This window comes from Sapajus apella, unplaced genomic scaffold (assembly GCF_009761245.1).
Source record: "Sapajus apella isolate SASKATOON/1434 unplaced genomic scaffold, GSC_monkey_1.0 scaffold32, whole genome shotgun sequence".
NCBI lineage: Eukaryota > Metazoa > Chordata > Mammalia > Primates > Cebidae > Sapajus > Sapajus apella.
Window position 1 is genome coordinate 4,658,885 of NW_022436972.1, and position 15,110 is coordinate 4,673,994.

Below are 15,110 nucleotides of genomic sequence, written 5' to 3' on the forward strand. Positions count from 1 at the left end.
GACCTACTAGGGAGGCCGGGAAGGACGGAAGATGCTAAGACTCTGCTATCCCCACTAAATGGCACACTGCAGTCTAGGGTTCACCGTGCAGTAGAAAGGAGAAGCAAAGTGATGAAACCCATGTGGGACTCCTGAAGGCTTTATGGAAAAGTGATGTGATGATCAGTGGAATTTCTAGGGAGAAGGGATCCAGGGCCAGGAACCAGCGGAAGGAAAGGGAAATGCAGGGTAGATCTGGATGGAGTGAAAATGGCAGGAAACTGAGGCTGGGTGAGAGATCTGGTCCTGAGGTGGGGATCGGAGTTCCGCACCGGCCTTTGACATCCTCTGGGTCCCAGGTGGAGTGGGTAGGGTGAGAGTCCTTGCATCCTTCTCCAATCAACACCAGGGGTGTGGTGTCTCAGGCAATGGTGGTGCTGTGTGCCCTGCCGCCCACCACAGGCAGGGCCTGGGAACAGGGGGAGGACTTTCCCCACCTCCTGCCTCCGGCAGTGTCCGCCAGGCAGGGCGGGGCCCAGCCCTGGTGTTGAGTAGCGGACCCCAGGGGGATGACTAAGCCTTGGCTGCGAGCAGACAGGAGCATGCCAAGTTATGAGACGATGATAACTCGGCCCCGAGCGTCTGGGGTCGTGGCCGTGGGCCGGCCGGGGCTACGCGGGCGTCCCTAGGGCGGATAAAAGGGGCCGCGCTGCGCTGGGGCCGCTTTCTCCGCGCGGTGCCTGCAGCGCTCCCAGCGAGTGGCAGCTGCGGAGGGGCCGTCCGGTCAGGCAGGCGGGCACTTGAGCGGCCACAGGTCCCCGCCAGGCGGGCAGACTGACCCTCTCTGCACCCCGCGCGAGCTGACGCAGGCAGGGCGCCCGGCCTCTCCTGGGGACACTCAGGTGCCGGAGGCAGGCGGTGCCAGGACCGACGTCGCGGACATGGCGGGGGCGGCCTGCGAGCCGGTGGCCAGGCCGAGCCTGACCTCCATCTCGTCGGGGGAGCTGCGCAGCCTGTGGACCTGCGACTGCGAGCTGGCCCTGCTGCCGTTGGCGCAGCTGCTGCGCCTGCAGCCCGGTGCCATCCAGCTGCGCGGCGACCAGCTCGTGGTGGCCGGGCCCGGGGAGCCGGCGGCGGCTCGGGGGGGCTTCAACGTCTTCTGCGATGGCCTCGTACGCCTCGACGGGCAGCTCTACCGTCTCAGCAGCTACATCAAGAGGTGGGTGGCCTCGCCGCGCGCCCCGGCTCGTCGCCAGGTGCCCGCAGACGCCTCCACCTGGCTGCGGTCTCTGGGATCCTGGGCCGTCCTCGCTGCCTGCTACCCCGCCTAGCCCCCTGCTCCGTGCACTTCTAGACTTTCCCTCTGCGTCTATCATCCGGAGCAGACACGCTCTCCCCGCCCTGGTTCTTCTGCCTCTTGCACTGACATTTTGCAGCTGCTGCTTGAAGCTGCCCAGAAGGGCATCAAGGCTGGGCGCGCGGGGGAGGGCAGGGTCCCCAGCTAGAGCGCATGACTGGCGGATACTTCTCCCGTTCTGGCTCCTTAACTGGGTCAGATGAGCTCAAATTGGGGGTACACCCTTTAGGGGCTGTCTGCAGCGCTGCGAGACTCACATCCTGGCTTCGGAGCATGAGTGGCTGTGGGGGGCAGGGAGCACTGCCAGCCTTCTCCATCGAGGAGACCCAGTGGAGGAGCGTGCAAAAGCTCAGAGTTTCCCATCTCTGACCTCCCTTCGTGTTTCAAAAAATAAACAAATAAACTGCAGCTGAGAAGGGAACAAAGACCCTGTAAGCCCTGTGGGCTGTGAAAGGCACAGACAAGTTCTGGGGAAATAAGTGTAAAACCTGCCGGCCTTAATTGGAAGGAGGCCCCCAGGATACTTGACTGTTGTGGTCAAAGTGCCCCAAGCTCTTCTTGGCAGGCATGAAGCCAGCAGGATGTGGCCCAGCCATCTGAAGCACTCTTTGATGTCATGGGGTAAAGGAGGGCACTTCAGGCCTGATGCCACGTGGCCTTAGGCCTCCAGAGGTTACTCTGGGTAAGGGCCTGGATTGCAAAGCCCTGTTATATTTTTGCTCAGAGGGCCGAGTGCCTGAAGAGGCAAGCATGGTCTAGGGTTTGACTCAGAAATGAATAAGCAGCCAGCTCGTGAGGCACAGTGCCTTTGCTACTGGGAAAGACAGTGCGCTGTGGCACCCTGTGGGTACGAGGGAGCCAAGAGGCAGGCAAACAAAATGAGATATTGAACGTGCAGTCTTCAAAGCTGCGGGGGAAAAACCTTGCTTTTCCAGACAAAGATAGTGAGGGCTCTGAATGCCTGAAGAACCATTCCCCAGCAAGAATTTCTCCCTTTCTTAGTGAAATGAAAATTCCAAACCACAAGTGCGGGACTGTGGGAGGGGCTGAGTCAGAAATCAGATGTGCGCAGATTTAAAAAGAGGATGCCCATTGTACTTGAGAACAGGGTATGGAAAATAATAATGTCCAGAATTAATTGAAGCCATAGGTGAGGCTTTGACAGAACCAGTTCTCCTAATTGTAGCAAACAGTGCTGCAAAATCCGAAATGTCTGTCATCTAATTTTTGCTTTGAACACCTCCTACACAGAAGAAAATTAAATAGCAGTGATCCTGTGACAGCTTTGAATCTAGAATAAACACCTGGGCCACAATGACCAGGTAACTCAGACCAGGGTACAAACACAAATCAACAAATAATAGGCTACCATTGTATAAGCAATAGCTTAAGGGCTTTTGTATCTGGGAAATAGCAAGGAGCCTCTGAAGATAATTTGGGTGATTGAGGGAGCCATCTATTGTCCTCAGGCAGGGAAGGAGGCTTTTATAACTAAGTGTGCAGTCCTGAAGGATGGCCAGGAGGGAATCTGTTCTAAATGGAGACAGTCTTCTAGGCAGGGGCGGGGACTAGGTTGTGGGCAGCAGTGAGAGGGTCTGCCCTGGTGAATCAGAAGGTAGGAGGCATGCTGAAGCCAGAACTCAAATAGCTTACGTTTCCCTCCTCCGAGCTCCAAATTTGCCCAGTTGATTATGGTTTTGGGGATAGCATACAACTTCCTCCCTCAAAATACTGCTATGGCCCATCCTTCCTCCCTTCCTTCCCTCCCTCCCTCCCTCCCTCCCCTCCCTCCCTCCATTCCTCCCTTCCTTTCTTCTTTCCTTCCTTCCTTTTGAAAAACAAGCTCTGGCCAGTTTTATTAAAGAAAATTTGCATTTTTTTTTTTCATCAGTCTGTCCTAGCTTGCTTCTAAAGATCTCAGGGCTGGGTGCAGTAGCTCATACCTGTAATTCCAGCACTTTGGGAGTCTGAGGCGGGCAGATTGCTTGAGTCTAGGACTTCGAGGCCAGCCTGGGCAACATAGCAAGACCTCCTGTCTACAAAAATACAAAAATTAGCTGGGCATATTGACATGCGCCTGTTGTCCCAGCTGCTTGGGAGGCCATGGTAGGAAGATGGCTTGAATCTTGGAGGTGGAGCTTACAGTGAGCCAAGATGGCGTCACTACACTGCAGCCTAGGCAACAGAGTGAGAATCTGTCTCAAAAAAAAGAAAAAAAGAATCTCAGAATTTTCTGGATCAGTGACACCGGGGTGCTCTTCCTATGGTGTTTTCCACATGCTGTGCCCAATTTAATGTTATTACTGCTGGAGTGGTAGATGGCGGTTTTGAGAGGTTGTGGCTTAGTGCTGTATTTCAGATTTCCTTGAGGCCAGGTGGTTGGTGGGGATGATCAGCTTCACCTTGCCTTGTCCATCATCTTCAGAGCTGACTCGCCCCAGCTTGTACTTTCCACCCTTCTTAATGGTTTGGAGACTAGAGTTGATGGACTCCAGGGACTTTTCATCTTCTTTGTGGCCACCATATTCCAGCCGTGGGTGTGGGATGGCTTCTAACCAAGAACAGCCATGAAGATGGCCAGGAATCCCAAATGGCAAAATGATTCTTAATCATTTTTGACCATAGAGGCTTTGAGAATTGTACGTAGATACCCCAGAAATGTAGATATATCCCCAATTTTTGCTGACCATTCAGAATGTTCATGAGATACTTGGACCTAGGTTAAGAATCCTTGTTCTATTAATTAATTCTTTTTAACTCAACAAATACTTTTGGCATATGGGATAAGCCCATTGTATAATTAGAATTTCTTTCTGGGGACTCATCTGTGTGTACTGTGGCTTTCATGAGGCCCTTTTCCAAGGATCCACGAAAGCTAAGAGCCACTGACCTTGACTTTCAGATGATTCCCTTGCTGAGACAGCACAAAGATGATTTTAGCAACCCTACTTAGGTTCATTTTCTGATACTTGACCATTTTTTCTAAATACATACCTACTAAGTAAACTAAGGAAATCTAGCGTAGTGAAAAGGTTTAGTGATGGCCACCAGCTCTAAAGTTCCTTCAAGAACCTACTGGAAAAATATTTGCCCTGCTTTGTAGGATTTATGGCAAGATCTTTATTTTTATTTTTTTCTTTCAAGATCAGGATTTTCACCCATGTTGTAAACACAACATGCTCAGGACACCAGATGCGTGTAATGGTCATTCAGGGAGCTATTCATTCAATACTTAAAAGTCAAAATTACCATTAACTGTGACACACACACACACACACACCACTTTTTTTCATATAAAGTAGCCTCTTGGTGACATATAACGGCAAAAGTTTGGCAAAGAAGACCTGGAGTCCCTTCTTTTTGGTTCTCCCCTAGCATGAAAGAGCCTGTCTGGGAAATAAAAATAAATACAGGCCAGGCGAGGTGGCTCACGCCTGTAATCCCAGCACTTTGGGAGGCCGAGGCGGGTGGATCACGAGGTCAAGAGATCGAGACCATCCTGGTCAACATGGTGAAACCCCGTCTCTACTAAAAATACAAAAAATTAGCTGGGTATGGTGGCGCGCGCCTGTAGTTCCAACTACTCGGGAGGCGGAGGCAGGAGAATTGCTTGAACCCAGGAGGCAGAGGTTGCGGTGAGCCGAGATCGCGCCATTGCACTCCAGCCTGGGTAACAAGAGCGAAACTCTGTCTCAAAAATAAATAAATAAATACAATAGTAATGGTGGCTACTAACATTTACTTGAATGGTGCAGAGTATTTCACAACTATTATCTCATAAAAGTTTACAAAGTTCTCACGATTGCTGTTTCTCCTTTTTACAGGTACAAGCATTAGCACTTAGAGCTTAAGTAATTTACCTAAGTCAGATGCTGCTGAGTGGGGGAACCAGAGAACCAGGAGAATCTGTGCTTTCAGCAAATTGCCTCAAACCTGAAATAATCTTGCTTTCTCACTCATTTCCTGAATCTACAAATAAAAGACAGGAATGATATCAGCTAGTGCACATCTTGTACAATCAGCCTACAAGAGGAAGTAAGTGTAGTGATTTTAAGGAAGTCACTAAAAGCAGAGCTGTGACCTGCTCCTGGATGGGTGACAATAACCCCCACCCACGGCAGAGAATGCAGGTGAGGTGGAGCGGCACTCATGGGGGTAGAATAAGGACAACTGGACTGGAACGCATTTGGAAGTTTACTGGGGAAGCCTCGCCTCCACCGTGCAGTCAGAAGTGCTGGGTTCTGTCTGCCCGCCAGGCCCAGAAGGGACCCCAACTTGAGGCTGGAGGTTGGAAGGTGTGGTCTTAGATGAAGCAACCTGCTTAGGCAGCAGCCCCTTAGCAGGATGCGTAGTGATGTTGGTGGAATAATAACCATGCACACATTGAGCTGTGAGATTCTTAGGAGTCAGTCTAGAGGAAGGGCTTTGCTCTTTACCAGCTGAATGACCTTGGGATTCTGTTTCCTCAACTGTAAAGTGGGAAGAATAATAATAATACCATGAAGCAGCCCCAGACCCAAGATCTTTACACACATTATTTAATCTCTTAGCCACCTCATGGGGTACCTTTTGTTAGCCAGATTCTACAGGTGAGGAAAATGGATATCTGCAAGGTTAAATCACTAGCTGAGATCACAGAGACAGAAATCACACTCAGATCTGATGATTCCACAGCGATGTGCCACCAGCCTTCTCTCCCGCCTGACTTCTTCGGAGCCAGGCTCTGGACTTGCAGCCACACTTATGTCTCCTTCCTACCCTCAGCTCCCCTGGTCCTTGCCACCTGCCTGCTGCCTGCCTGCAGCCACCCCGTAGTCCCCATGGATGGTCTAGGCTGTGATTCTTCCTGGGGTGCCCCTGCCCCTGCTCTTACCTAGCTCTTGTGGGCTGTTTGGTTTGACAGGACAATCTCTCTCCTACTGCCCATCTCATCTCAATACATGGCTCTAATCCCAGGTCCCTCCTGACTTGCTCCCTTTGGCTTAGCAGGCTAGGAGAGAACTCAGTGGAGTCTGGACACGTGAATATGGAGAATGATGCATTTCTCTGGCATTGGTATATTTGAATGATTTACCAGTTTTCAAGCCTATGAATAGCAGGGACCGTGTGTTAGACGAGTGCTTCTCAAACTTTAAGTAAGCATGCAAGTCTCCTGGAGACCTTGTTAAAACACAGATGCTGATTGATTCTGGGGAGAGCCCCGGATTCTGTATCACGCCAGGTGATTCCAGTGTTGTTAGTCCAAGGATCACGTTTTGAGCAAGAAGGTTACACATTCATCATTTCATACCAAAATGGTGTCTTTTCTCAACTGTCACCCCAGGAGACCATATGCGTCTTGGAAGCGAGGCTGTTTCCTTTCTCATTTCTGTGTTCCCAGTGCCCAGCACACAGTATGTGCTCAGTAAACGTTTCTTACATGCATGAATGAATGAATCATTCTCTGCCCCATCAGAGTTTCACACATACTAAGTGTCACAGACATTAGAGCGATAAGTCTAAAAATTTTTCTTTGTTTCACTAGAATTAGGGCAGAAGGTGGAGGGAAGAAAGGAAGAGAGAATAGGGCGAGGCTCTGTGCGAAGCGATCAGGCTAACACTAGAAACCCATGGCAGGGGCATCCTGCTTCCCCTGACAGTGAAATGGCTCTGCAAGCTTTTGCTTAGTGTCACAGCAAAGAATTATGAAAGTGGCAAGCAGTCCTGGGCCTCCTACACAGACTATGGCAATGTGTGTTCCTCTTTTTCTCTGCTCCACTGTCCATATTTTTTTTTAATGAATACACAGACATGCACACACACACACATACACACACACCACACACACACACACTCCACCCTTTGACGGAGGCCGTGGAGATTATCTGTCATTGAGCAGAAATTGTTAGAGCCAAGGGAAATTTGGGGCAGCTTTGAAAGGCGGCTGTCTTAGATGTGGGCCATCTTTCAGTGACTCCCGATTTTCTAGAAGCAAAACACAATGCTCTTTTTTGGTCCCCCTTTTCAGCTGTTGCTGTCATTAGGCTGTTCCCCCTAGCCTCCGAAACTGAGAAAACGAGGAAAGAAACTGGAACAAGGAAGGAACAACTGCTGCTCATTTATCAGATACTGATATCGTCCTCATTTCCTGGGAACTCAAATGAACACAGCCCTGGTTGTGAGTCAGAAGTTCACAAAACTTCATCCTGTGGGTTCGCCAAGTTGGCCAGGATTAGAGACATTCGTGAGGTTTATCAAGCATCTACCATGGGTTCAAATTCATACGTCTACATTGCACGTACTGCATTTACTCATCATGTGGGAAGAAAATACTCTATGCCCTTGTCACAGATGAGTGAACAGGTGCAGACAGGTCTGAAGACATCCCTGAAAGTCACAGTGAGTTGTGGCTCTGGAACTGAGTTCACATAGCCAGCAAATTAGGGCATGAATTAGATCTTATTTTAAAATACTGTGCTTCCCATTACATTGTCCTGCTGGGTTTTTTTTGTTGTTGTTTGGTTGGTTACATGCACTGGTTTTGAAATAGGGTGTCACTCTGTTGCCCAGGCTGGAGTGCAGTGGTGCAGTCATAACTCACTGCAGCCTGGAGTTTCTGGCCTCCAGCAATCCTCCCGCCTCAGCCTCCTGACTTGCTAGGAGTATAGACATGCACAACCACAACAGCCTAATTTAAAAAATTTGTTGCAAAGGCAAGATTTGCTTAGGCTGGTCTGGAACTATGTTGCCCAGGCTGGTCTGGACCTCCTTGCCTCAAGCAGTCCTCCTGTCTTGACCTCCCAAAATGCTGGGATAAAAGGCATGAGCCACCATGCCCATGCCCAGCCTCGTCCTGCCTTTTAATCTTTGGATTGAAGCCAGGAGTAGAAACTTTCACTCCAGAAACATTTTGGGGCCAGGATAAAGCAATGAAGAAAAGAGAGTTTAAAGGAACTGTCTATCTTAAAGTGTTTGCTTTTCATTCCTAATGATAATTTCAGCAACTATGATAAATATTCAATATGTAGAAGCAATATTTACATTAGTAATTCTGAAATATCTATGATTAAAGGCCAGGCATGATGGCTGACTCCTGTAATACCAGCACTTTGGGAGGCTGAGGCAGACAGATCATTTTAGGTCAGGAATTCGAGACCAGCCCGGTCAATGTGGTGAAACCCCGTCTCTACTAAAAATACAAAACTTAGCTGGACATGGTGGTGCACACCTGTAATCCCAGCTACTTGGGAGGCTGAGGCAGGAGAATTGCTTGAACCTGGGAGACAGAGGTTGCAGTGAGCCACGATTGTGCCACTGCACTCCAGCCTGGGCGACACAGTGAGACTCCCAAAAAACAAACAAAGAAGGTCAAATAACTAGTCCCTAATATAATCTAGTAAGGCTAGTCTTAAACTAAAACCAGTGACTAAATGTCAGAAACTTAAATATTTATCTGTGCACCTTAATAACTAAATTCTACGATCTTATTGTATTTTAGTGAATGCCCATATTTCTTTATTTCAGTCGAATTTCAAGGTGTTTAACAATTGGAGCATAACTGAGAGGCTGGAAATGGATGAACTACTGAGGTATTTCTTCTTTGTTGCCTCGTTGAGATAGGAAGCTTATTAAACAGGGATCTTGCCACAATCTCTTGTCTGTGAGTTCTGGCATGAGAGCTCTTCTATAAGCAGTGTTTACACATCTGTGGTACAGTGATAACTGGCATGCACTGTGATGAGGTTTACAGCCTCTTGAGGTTCACAAGTGCCCCCTGACTCATCAAAGGCAGATTAAATTATGTTGCATGTAGTTTTATTTTCCAAGGTGTTTTATGAGATTCAGGTTTGAAAATGGATAGATCACGTGTGGATTGTACATTACGCTCAACGTGTGGCTAGCCAGCAGGCTTCCTTCTGTGCTCATGCCTAATATATGCTCTTTGAGCCCAGTAGCATTCAAAAAGCCTTCCACCAAATGCCAGGGAAAACTGATTATTCTCTGAACCAGAGATCATTTGTAAGTTGAGATTTTATCTGTGGCATTACTGACCCATCAGATGTCAATCAATTTTATACGCAGAGAGAGATACTGCACTGGCATTTGTGTCATCAGAAAAGGCATTGAAACTGCAGATTTCTGGGCGCATTGTACATGGATGCCATACGCTTTCCACAGAGAATGACAATCAGACTCCAGATAATGAGAGAATGGAGGAATCACCCTGAGGAATACATTAAAGGAGCCAAAATGACCATGACTGAATTCCATGTAAACAGGGTGGTGGAAGAATGGGTCACAGGTGAAGCCTGCCCCTGCCCCTGCATCACCCATCTATTTTTTTATGTTTATGCCAACCAGACTTGCCCTTCTCTTCCTCCTTTGCTACAGGGAGTTTCTTTCTCTTTTCTCCCTCTGTATCCTCAACCCCCCATGTAACCACAGACTTTACCTTCTCTTCACCCCCCTCCCAAGGCACTCTTGCCTGCCTGCCCGATGCCGGGCGCTTGGCAGCTGAATAGATGGGCAAGAGGAATGGGTGAGCACAGGGGCACTTTGCACTGCCTCCTTCCACTGCTCCCTTTCCGGGCTCTCAGCCCCTCCAGCATAATAAGGCAATGAGACCCATGTAAATGCTCACCTGGTGCCTGGCTCATCAGCAGGACTCAATGAAGTTGCTGAGTGAATGAATGAATGTGCCCAGCGAATGGTGGTTTTCTTTTCCCTGCCTTCTCCTTTGCTTTCTTTCTCTAGTAATTTTTGGCAGTTGGTCAGTTGGGACAAAGAAGGGCAGGAAAATTCTCTCCCAGCTGTTTTGTAATACCAGTGCCACTCTCCTCAGTCTCCTGAGGTTCCCCCATCTCACCCCCTTTCTCCTTTCTCCTAATCTGCCTAGGTGAGGGTGAGGACAGGAAAGAGGTGAAGGGAGAGTCATACAAAAGCCCCATTGGGGTCTGCATTCTCTTACCTGGCCATCCATTTCCTTGTAACACCCCAGCACCCCACCTCAGCGCCCTTCCTCCATTCCCATCGTCCTCTCCTCTCCACCTGCCATCCTCACCCACTCTGTGAGCACCAACACCCGCATCTGCCTTTTTCTTCTCTGGAAGACTGCAGCTCCATGTTCCCCTCCCCATCCCAGGAACAGCCCCCAAGCAGCCACCACTACAGATGTAGTTGGAGGTGGAGACTGCTTTAAAAGCCTGGTGAAATAGAAGGCAGGAAGCATTTTAGAGGCTCCATCAGGGGTCAGGTTTTAAAAGCTCTCAAAATCAGGTCTGACAATCCCAGCAGAAAGATAATGACATAGATTTCTAAGAAACCAAGCTGGGAGACAGCCGAGCGGAAGCCGTGTTTTCCTGCCTCAGGGTAGATATTCTCTCGCCTGCTCTTGACACATGCCCCGGTCACGGTCTTGTGTGCTGGCCCCTCCAAGGGGTGGTGGGAAGTGGGCGCAGGGGAGGAATTCCGAGATGACTGTGGCCACAGCTCCCTGCAGCGGCTGTTTTCTTGCCAATGCTGTGATTTTCATGTCAGGCACTGGAAGGACAACCAGCCGGAAAGAATTGCTTGGAGCTGTCTCTGCTGATGACTAGATGTAAGAAACAAACATGCTGTGGTGTAGCAAAAGGCAGCCCGCACGCTCCGCTCAGCCAGCCTTTCACTCCGTGCAGATGCTCTCAGCTGTGTCAATGGGGAACCAGCTCCGTGATTAGAGAGGCTGCGGCAGACGCATCCTTCAGCCCACTGGGGGCCATTCGCCTGCCTACATCCACATGGCATCTGAGCTTGGGTTTACTTAGAAAATTAGTCAACTTCTTGAAGGAAGCTAATCTCCACTTGGACCTTTTTATCAATAATGCGGATAGGGACGCAGCTAGGCTGCTTGGAAGAGCAGAAGGGCAGGGAGAGAAAGCTAACATGCTGGATGACAGAGTCAGGATTCAGAAAGATCTTCCTAAATGAGAACAATGAATGAAAACAAAAAAGCCTAAATTTAACAAGGATGTGGCGAAAAGTTCAACATCAGTTGTTTTGATGTTTTAATTACACAAACTCAGCACAGGGGAGATGTGAATTAGTAATGTTCATATGAATATTGGTTGATTCTGTAATCTATAGAGGGAGATGGGTTTATCTTGGGATTAGTGGGGAAAGTGCAGAGAAGGAAAGGAAAATTCCAGACCCACCAGTTAGACAGGAGGACTCCACTGGAGAAGATCCAGTTAATTCTACTTATTAAGTCAAATTCATTCTCAATTCAGAGGGACTTAGAGCTCTTACAGCTTCAAATGAACCCTTTTAGCCCAAATGATAGATGATACTGATGATCACCGGTGAAGTCTGAGAGCCAAGCATTGATGCCAGAACACCCCAAGGACCATGGCCACCTGTGGGCTGCACGCTGATCCTTCCTCCCATCAGCCACGACCAGAGAAAGATTTATTTATACAGTAACCTCTGTAAGGAAACATTTCAAGGAACTTCCCTCCAAGGTCTGTGGCTGTGCCAAGTACCTGTCCAGTACATCCCCTTCCTAATTTAGATGAAAGGGTGTGTTACATTTGCAGTGATCTCTGCTTTTTCACAGGTATGTGGAACTGACCAACTACTGTGATTATAAAGACTACAGGGAAACCATATTGAGCAAACCAATGTTGTTCTTTATTAACGTACAGACCAAAAAAGACACCTCAAAAGGTAAGTATCTATATTAGCCTGTTCTCACACTGCTATAAAGAAATACCTAAAACTGGGCAATTTATAAAGAAAAGAGGTTTAATTGGCTCATGGTTCTGCAGGCTGTACAGGCTTCTGCTTCTGGGGAGGCCTCCGGAAACTTACAATCATGGTGGAAGGTGAAGGGGGAGCAGGCATGTCTTACATGGAACGGAAGGAGGAAGGCGGAAGGGGAGGTGCTACACACTTTTAAACAACCAGATCTTTTAAGAGCTCACCCACTATCATGAGAACAGCAAGGAGAAAATCCACCCCCATGATCCAGTCACCTCTGACCAGGCCCCTCCTCCAACATCGGGAATTACAATTCGACATGAGATTTGGGCAGGGACACAAATCCAAATCACATCAGTATCTAAATATTTTTGGCTTAGTGCTTGCTGGGACCAAACTGGGCTGGACTGTGGACTGAGGTATGCTGAAGAGCAGGGCAGAAATTAGCTTGTGATAAGGTGGACAGCAAGGAGCCTGGTGTATGAGGCCACCTGAAGCACAGCACAAGCCTGCTGAACAAACGTCTCAATGATTCTAGGGCAGAAGCCACCTGTCTCAGAGCTTCTTTCCTACTTCCTGTCTAGGCAGGAAGTGATCTGACATTCTGAGGCTTGGGAGGTTGCAGAAATGACTGGAGTGATGAGGATGACATATAACATGCTCTACCATGTATCAAACACTTACTATGTCTAAGAAGTGCTCTAATGTAATGGATCAGCACAACAACTTTGTAGGGCTTATCAACTGAGGACGTTATTAACAGGAACATCATTGCTATCAATAGTTATTCTGGGATGAAGGTATAAACTGACCTGGGCAAACTAGGATGCGTAATTATCCCAGCTAGGAGGTGCTTACACCATCCCCATTTTATAGATGAGGAAACTAAGAAGATAAATAGCAGTTGTGGACCCTTTTCTGTTTCATGCTATGATGTTGGAATGTCATGTTTAGACACATCTGTTTATTGTTTCTTCCAAGAAATCAGATTAGCTGGTAACAACTATATTAAAACAAATTTCAGTATGAAAATGTCTCCATTTTGCCTTCTTCCTCCTGCTCAGAATGATACGTGGGGGAAATCATGGGCACAATGCTCTGTCATAGAGTAGAATTTCTTAAACTTGCTTCTAACTAACATTCTTAAAATGAGTCTAAGGGAATAAGAAGTGATCTATGAATTTCAAATAGACTTCCCCAAACATTCATTCTCATTCAGATTTGTGCAGCTCTCTTTGCTCGTTTTACAATAAAAAGTCACAATGCTCTTTCTGCTGGAGAGGTCAGGAACAGAATGCCCAGTAACAAGAAATGCTCATTAGAACATCTGAAGCCCACATGTTCTTTGGCTTGACTATAACCAGAAAGCCAGCTAGTTCTTTACGAATGTAATTCACAGCTGTATCAAGTACACCTCCTGCATCAATCCCTAGCAGGAATCTAAAAAAAGAGTAAGAGACCTCTTCATTTTAACAGTTTAATCAAAGTATAGGTAGCAATACAGGAGGAATTCTTAGGTCGCCTACAGAATGTATGAGGTTGTCACACAACTATTATGAAAGAAGGCATGTGTCTGAGGCATGCTATAGTGTAATGAGTCGGCGCAACAGAAATCCAGATACCCAGTACTGATTAATTGCGATAAAAGCCATAATGACACAGAAGCTTAAAATGGTCAATTTTTAATTGCAAAATTGTGATTAAGGCTATCTGTCCAGTCTTGCTGCTCTTCTAAACTGCACTTTTGTGAAAATCAGAAAAGCCACTATTTCCTCAAGATAATTACCAATGCTTCCCAGGAGTCTGTCATGCTATACAAATAGACAATGTCTGTAAATGTGAATGAGCGCTAGAGTTGTGCAGTGCGCAACCTGCCCCATCAACACAACTGTAGGGTGTGGTGGCCATGAGTATATAATGAGCCTGAAGGCGTTGGTTTGGTTTACGTGAGATTTAATTCAAGATATCAAAGAGTTTGCTTGCTCTATTTGTTTATGTGTTGTCTTAAAGAGGATATAAGGCAGCTTATATCTAAAGTGCCCAAAAAATAATTTGGGAGAAAGAGAAACATAGGAAGGAAAACCAAGATGAATAAGGTTAGTTTAAAATGCCTTCCTCGAGGACGTAAACACTTGCTGTTGGTGGACCGAAGGTTTGTCTCTGAGATAAAGCCAGTGTAAAACACTGAGTTCTAAAAATCACACAGTGGCTGGTCCCTGGCTGTTAAATGGAGGAGAACACAGGTGTCAATGTGTCTCCCTAGACCAAGCTCTGAGTAATTAAAACCATGGAACTTGATGCTGGAGGCTGGAAACGTTAAGAGATCACTGGTTAATAATACTTTATATTTCCTAATGAGTAAACAACCTTCTTCTGGCTTCAATCATGCAGAAATGAACATGAGGGTTACCAAACCAAACTAACCAACTACAAAAAAAAAATCTATCTGCCAGGACAGACACGTGCTACTATTTAAACAATGAGAGGGACATGTTTTTCCACTTGGGATTGTGTTAAGGGTAGTGGCAGGGAGAAGAATCAACCTCCAGCTGCCTTGGTCCTTAGAACTATAGACTAGTCATTTGTCAGAAGCATGTCTGGTTCCTGGAGAGGCTGGGGAGAGCTGGTCATGCGGTGGAGGTGGGGCTGGACATGGAAAGCATGGAGCAGCCCCATTTCCTGAACTTTGCAGATTTTCTTTTGCAAAGAAGAAAGTTTCTGTAAGAGCCAACTTGTGATTTGAATACCCAACAAGTCATGGTGACTGATGCCTATAATCCCAGCACTTTGGGAGGCTGTGGATGGCAGGTTGCTTGAGCTCAGGAGTTCGAGACCAGCCTAGGCAACATGATGAAACCCTGTCTCTGCAAAATATACAAAAATTAGCCAGGCATGGTGGCAAATGCCTGTGGTCCTAGCAACTTAGAAGGCTGAGGCAGGAGGATCACTTAAGTCCAGGAGGTTGAGACTGCAGTGAGCTGTGGTTGCGCCACTGTACTCCAGCCTGCGTGACAGAGACACTGTTAAAAAAAAGAAGGGAAGGGGAAGGGGAGGTGGAGGG

At 47.5% G+C, this 15,110-nt stretch overlaps 1 protein-coding gene across 1 annotated transcript in view; it reads left to right on the forward strand.

Moving 5' to 3' along the window:
• The first annotated feature begins 610 nt into the window (after positions 1-610).
• MEDAG (mesenteric estrogen dependent adipogenesis) overlaps positions 611-15,110 on the forward strand; it is a 25,946-nt gene continuing 11,446 nt past the window's right edge. The window contains exons 1-2 of the mRNA XM_032294417.1: positions 611-1,198; positions 11,907-12,016. Of these exons, the coding sequence (XP_032150308.1) occupies positions 921-1,198; positions 11,907-12,016 (388 nt within the window). The 5' untranslated portion in view covers positions 611-920. The remainder of the gene's footprint in view (positions 1,199-11,906; positions 12,017-15,110) is intronic.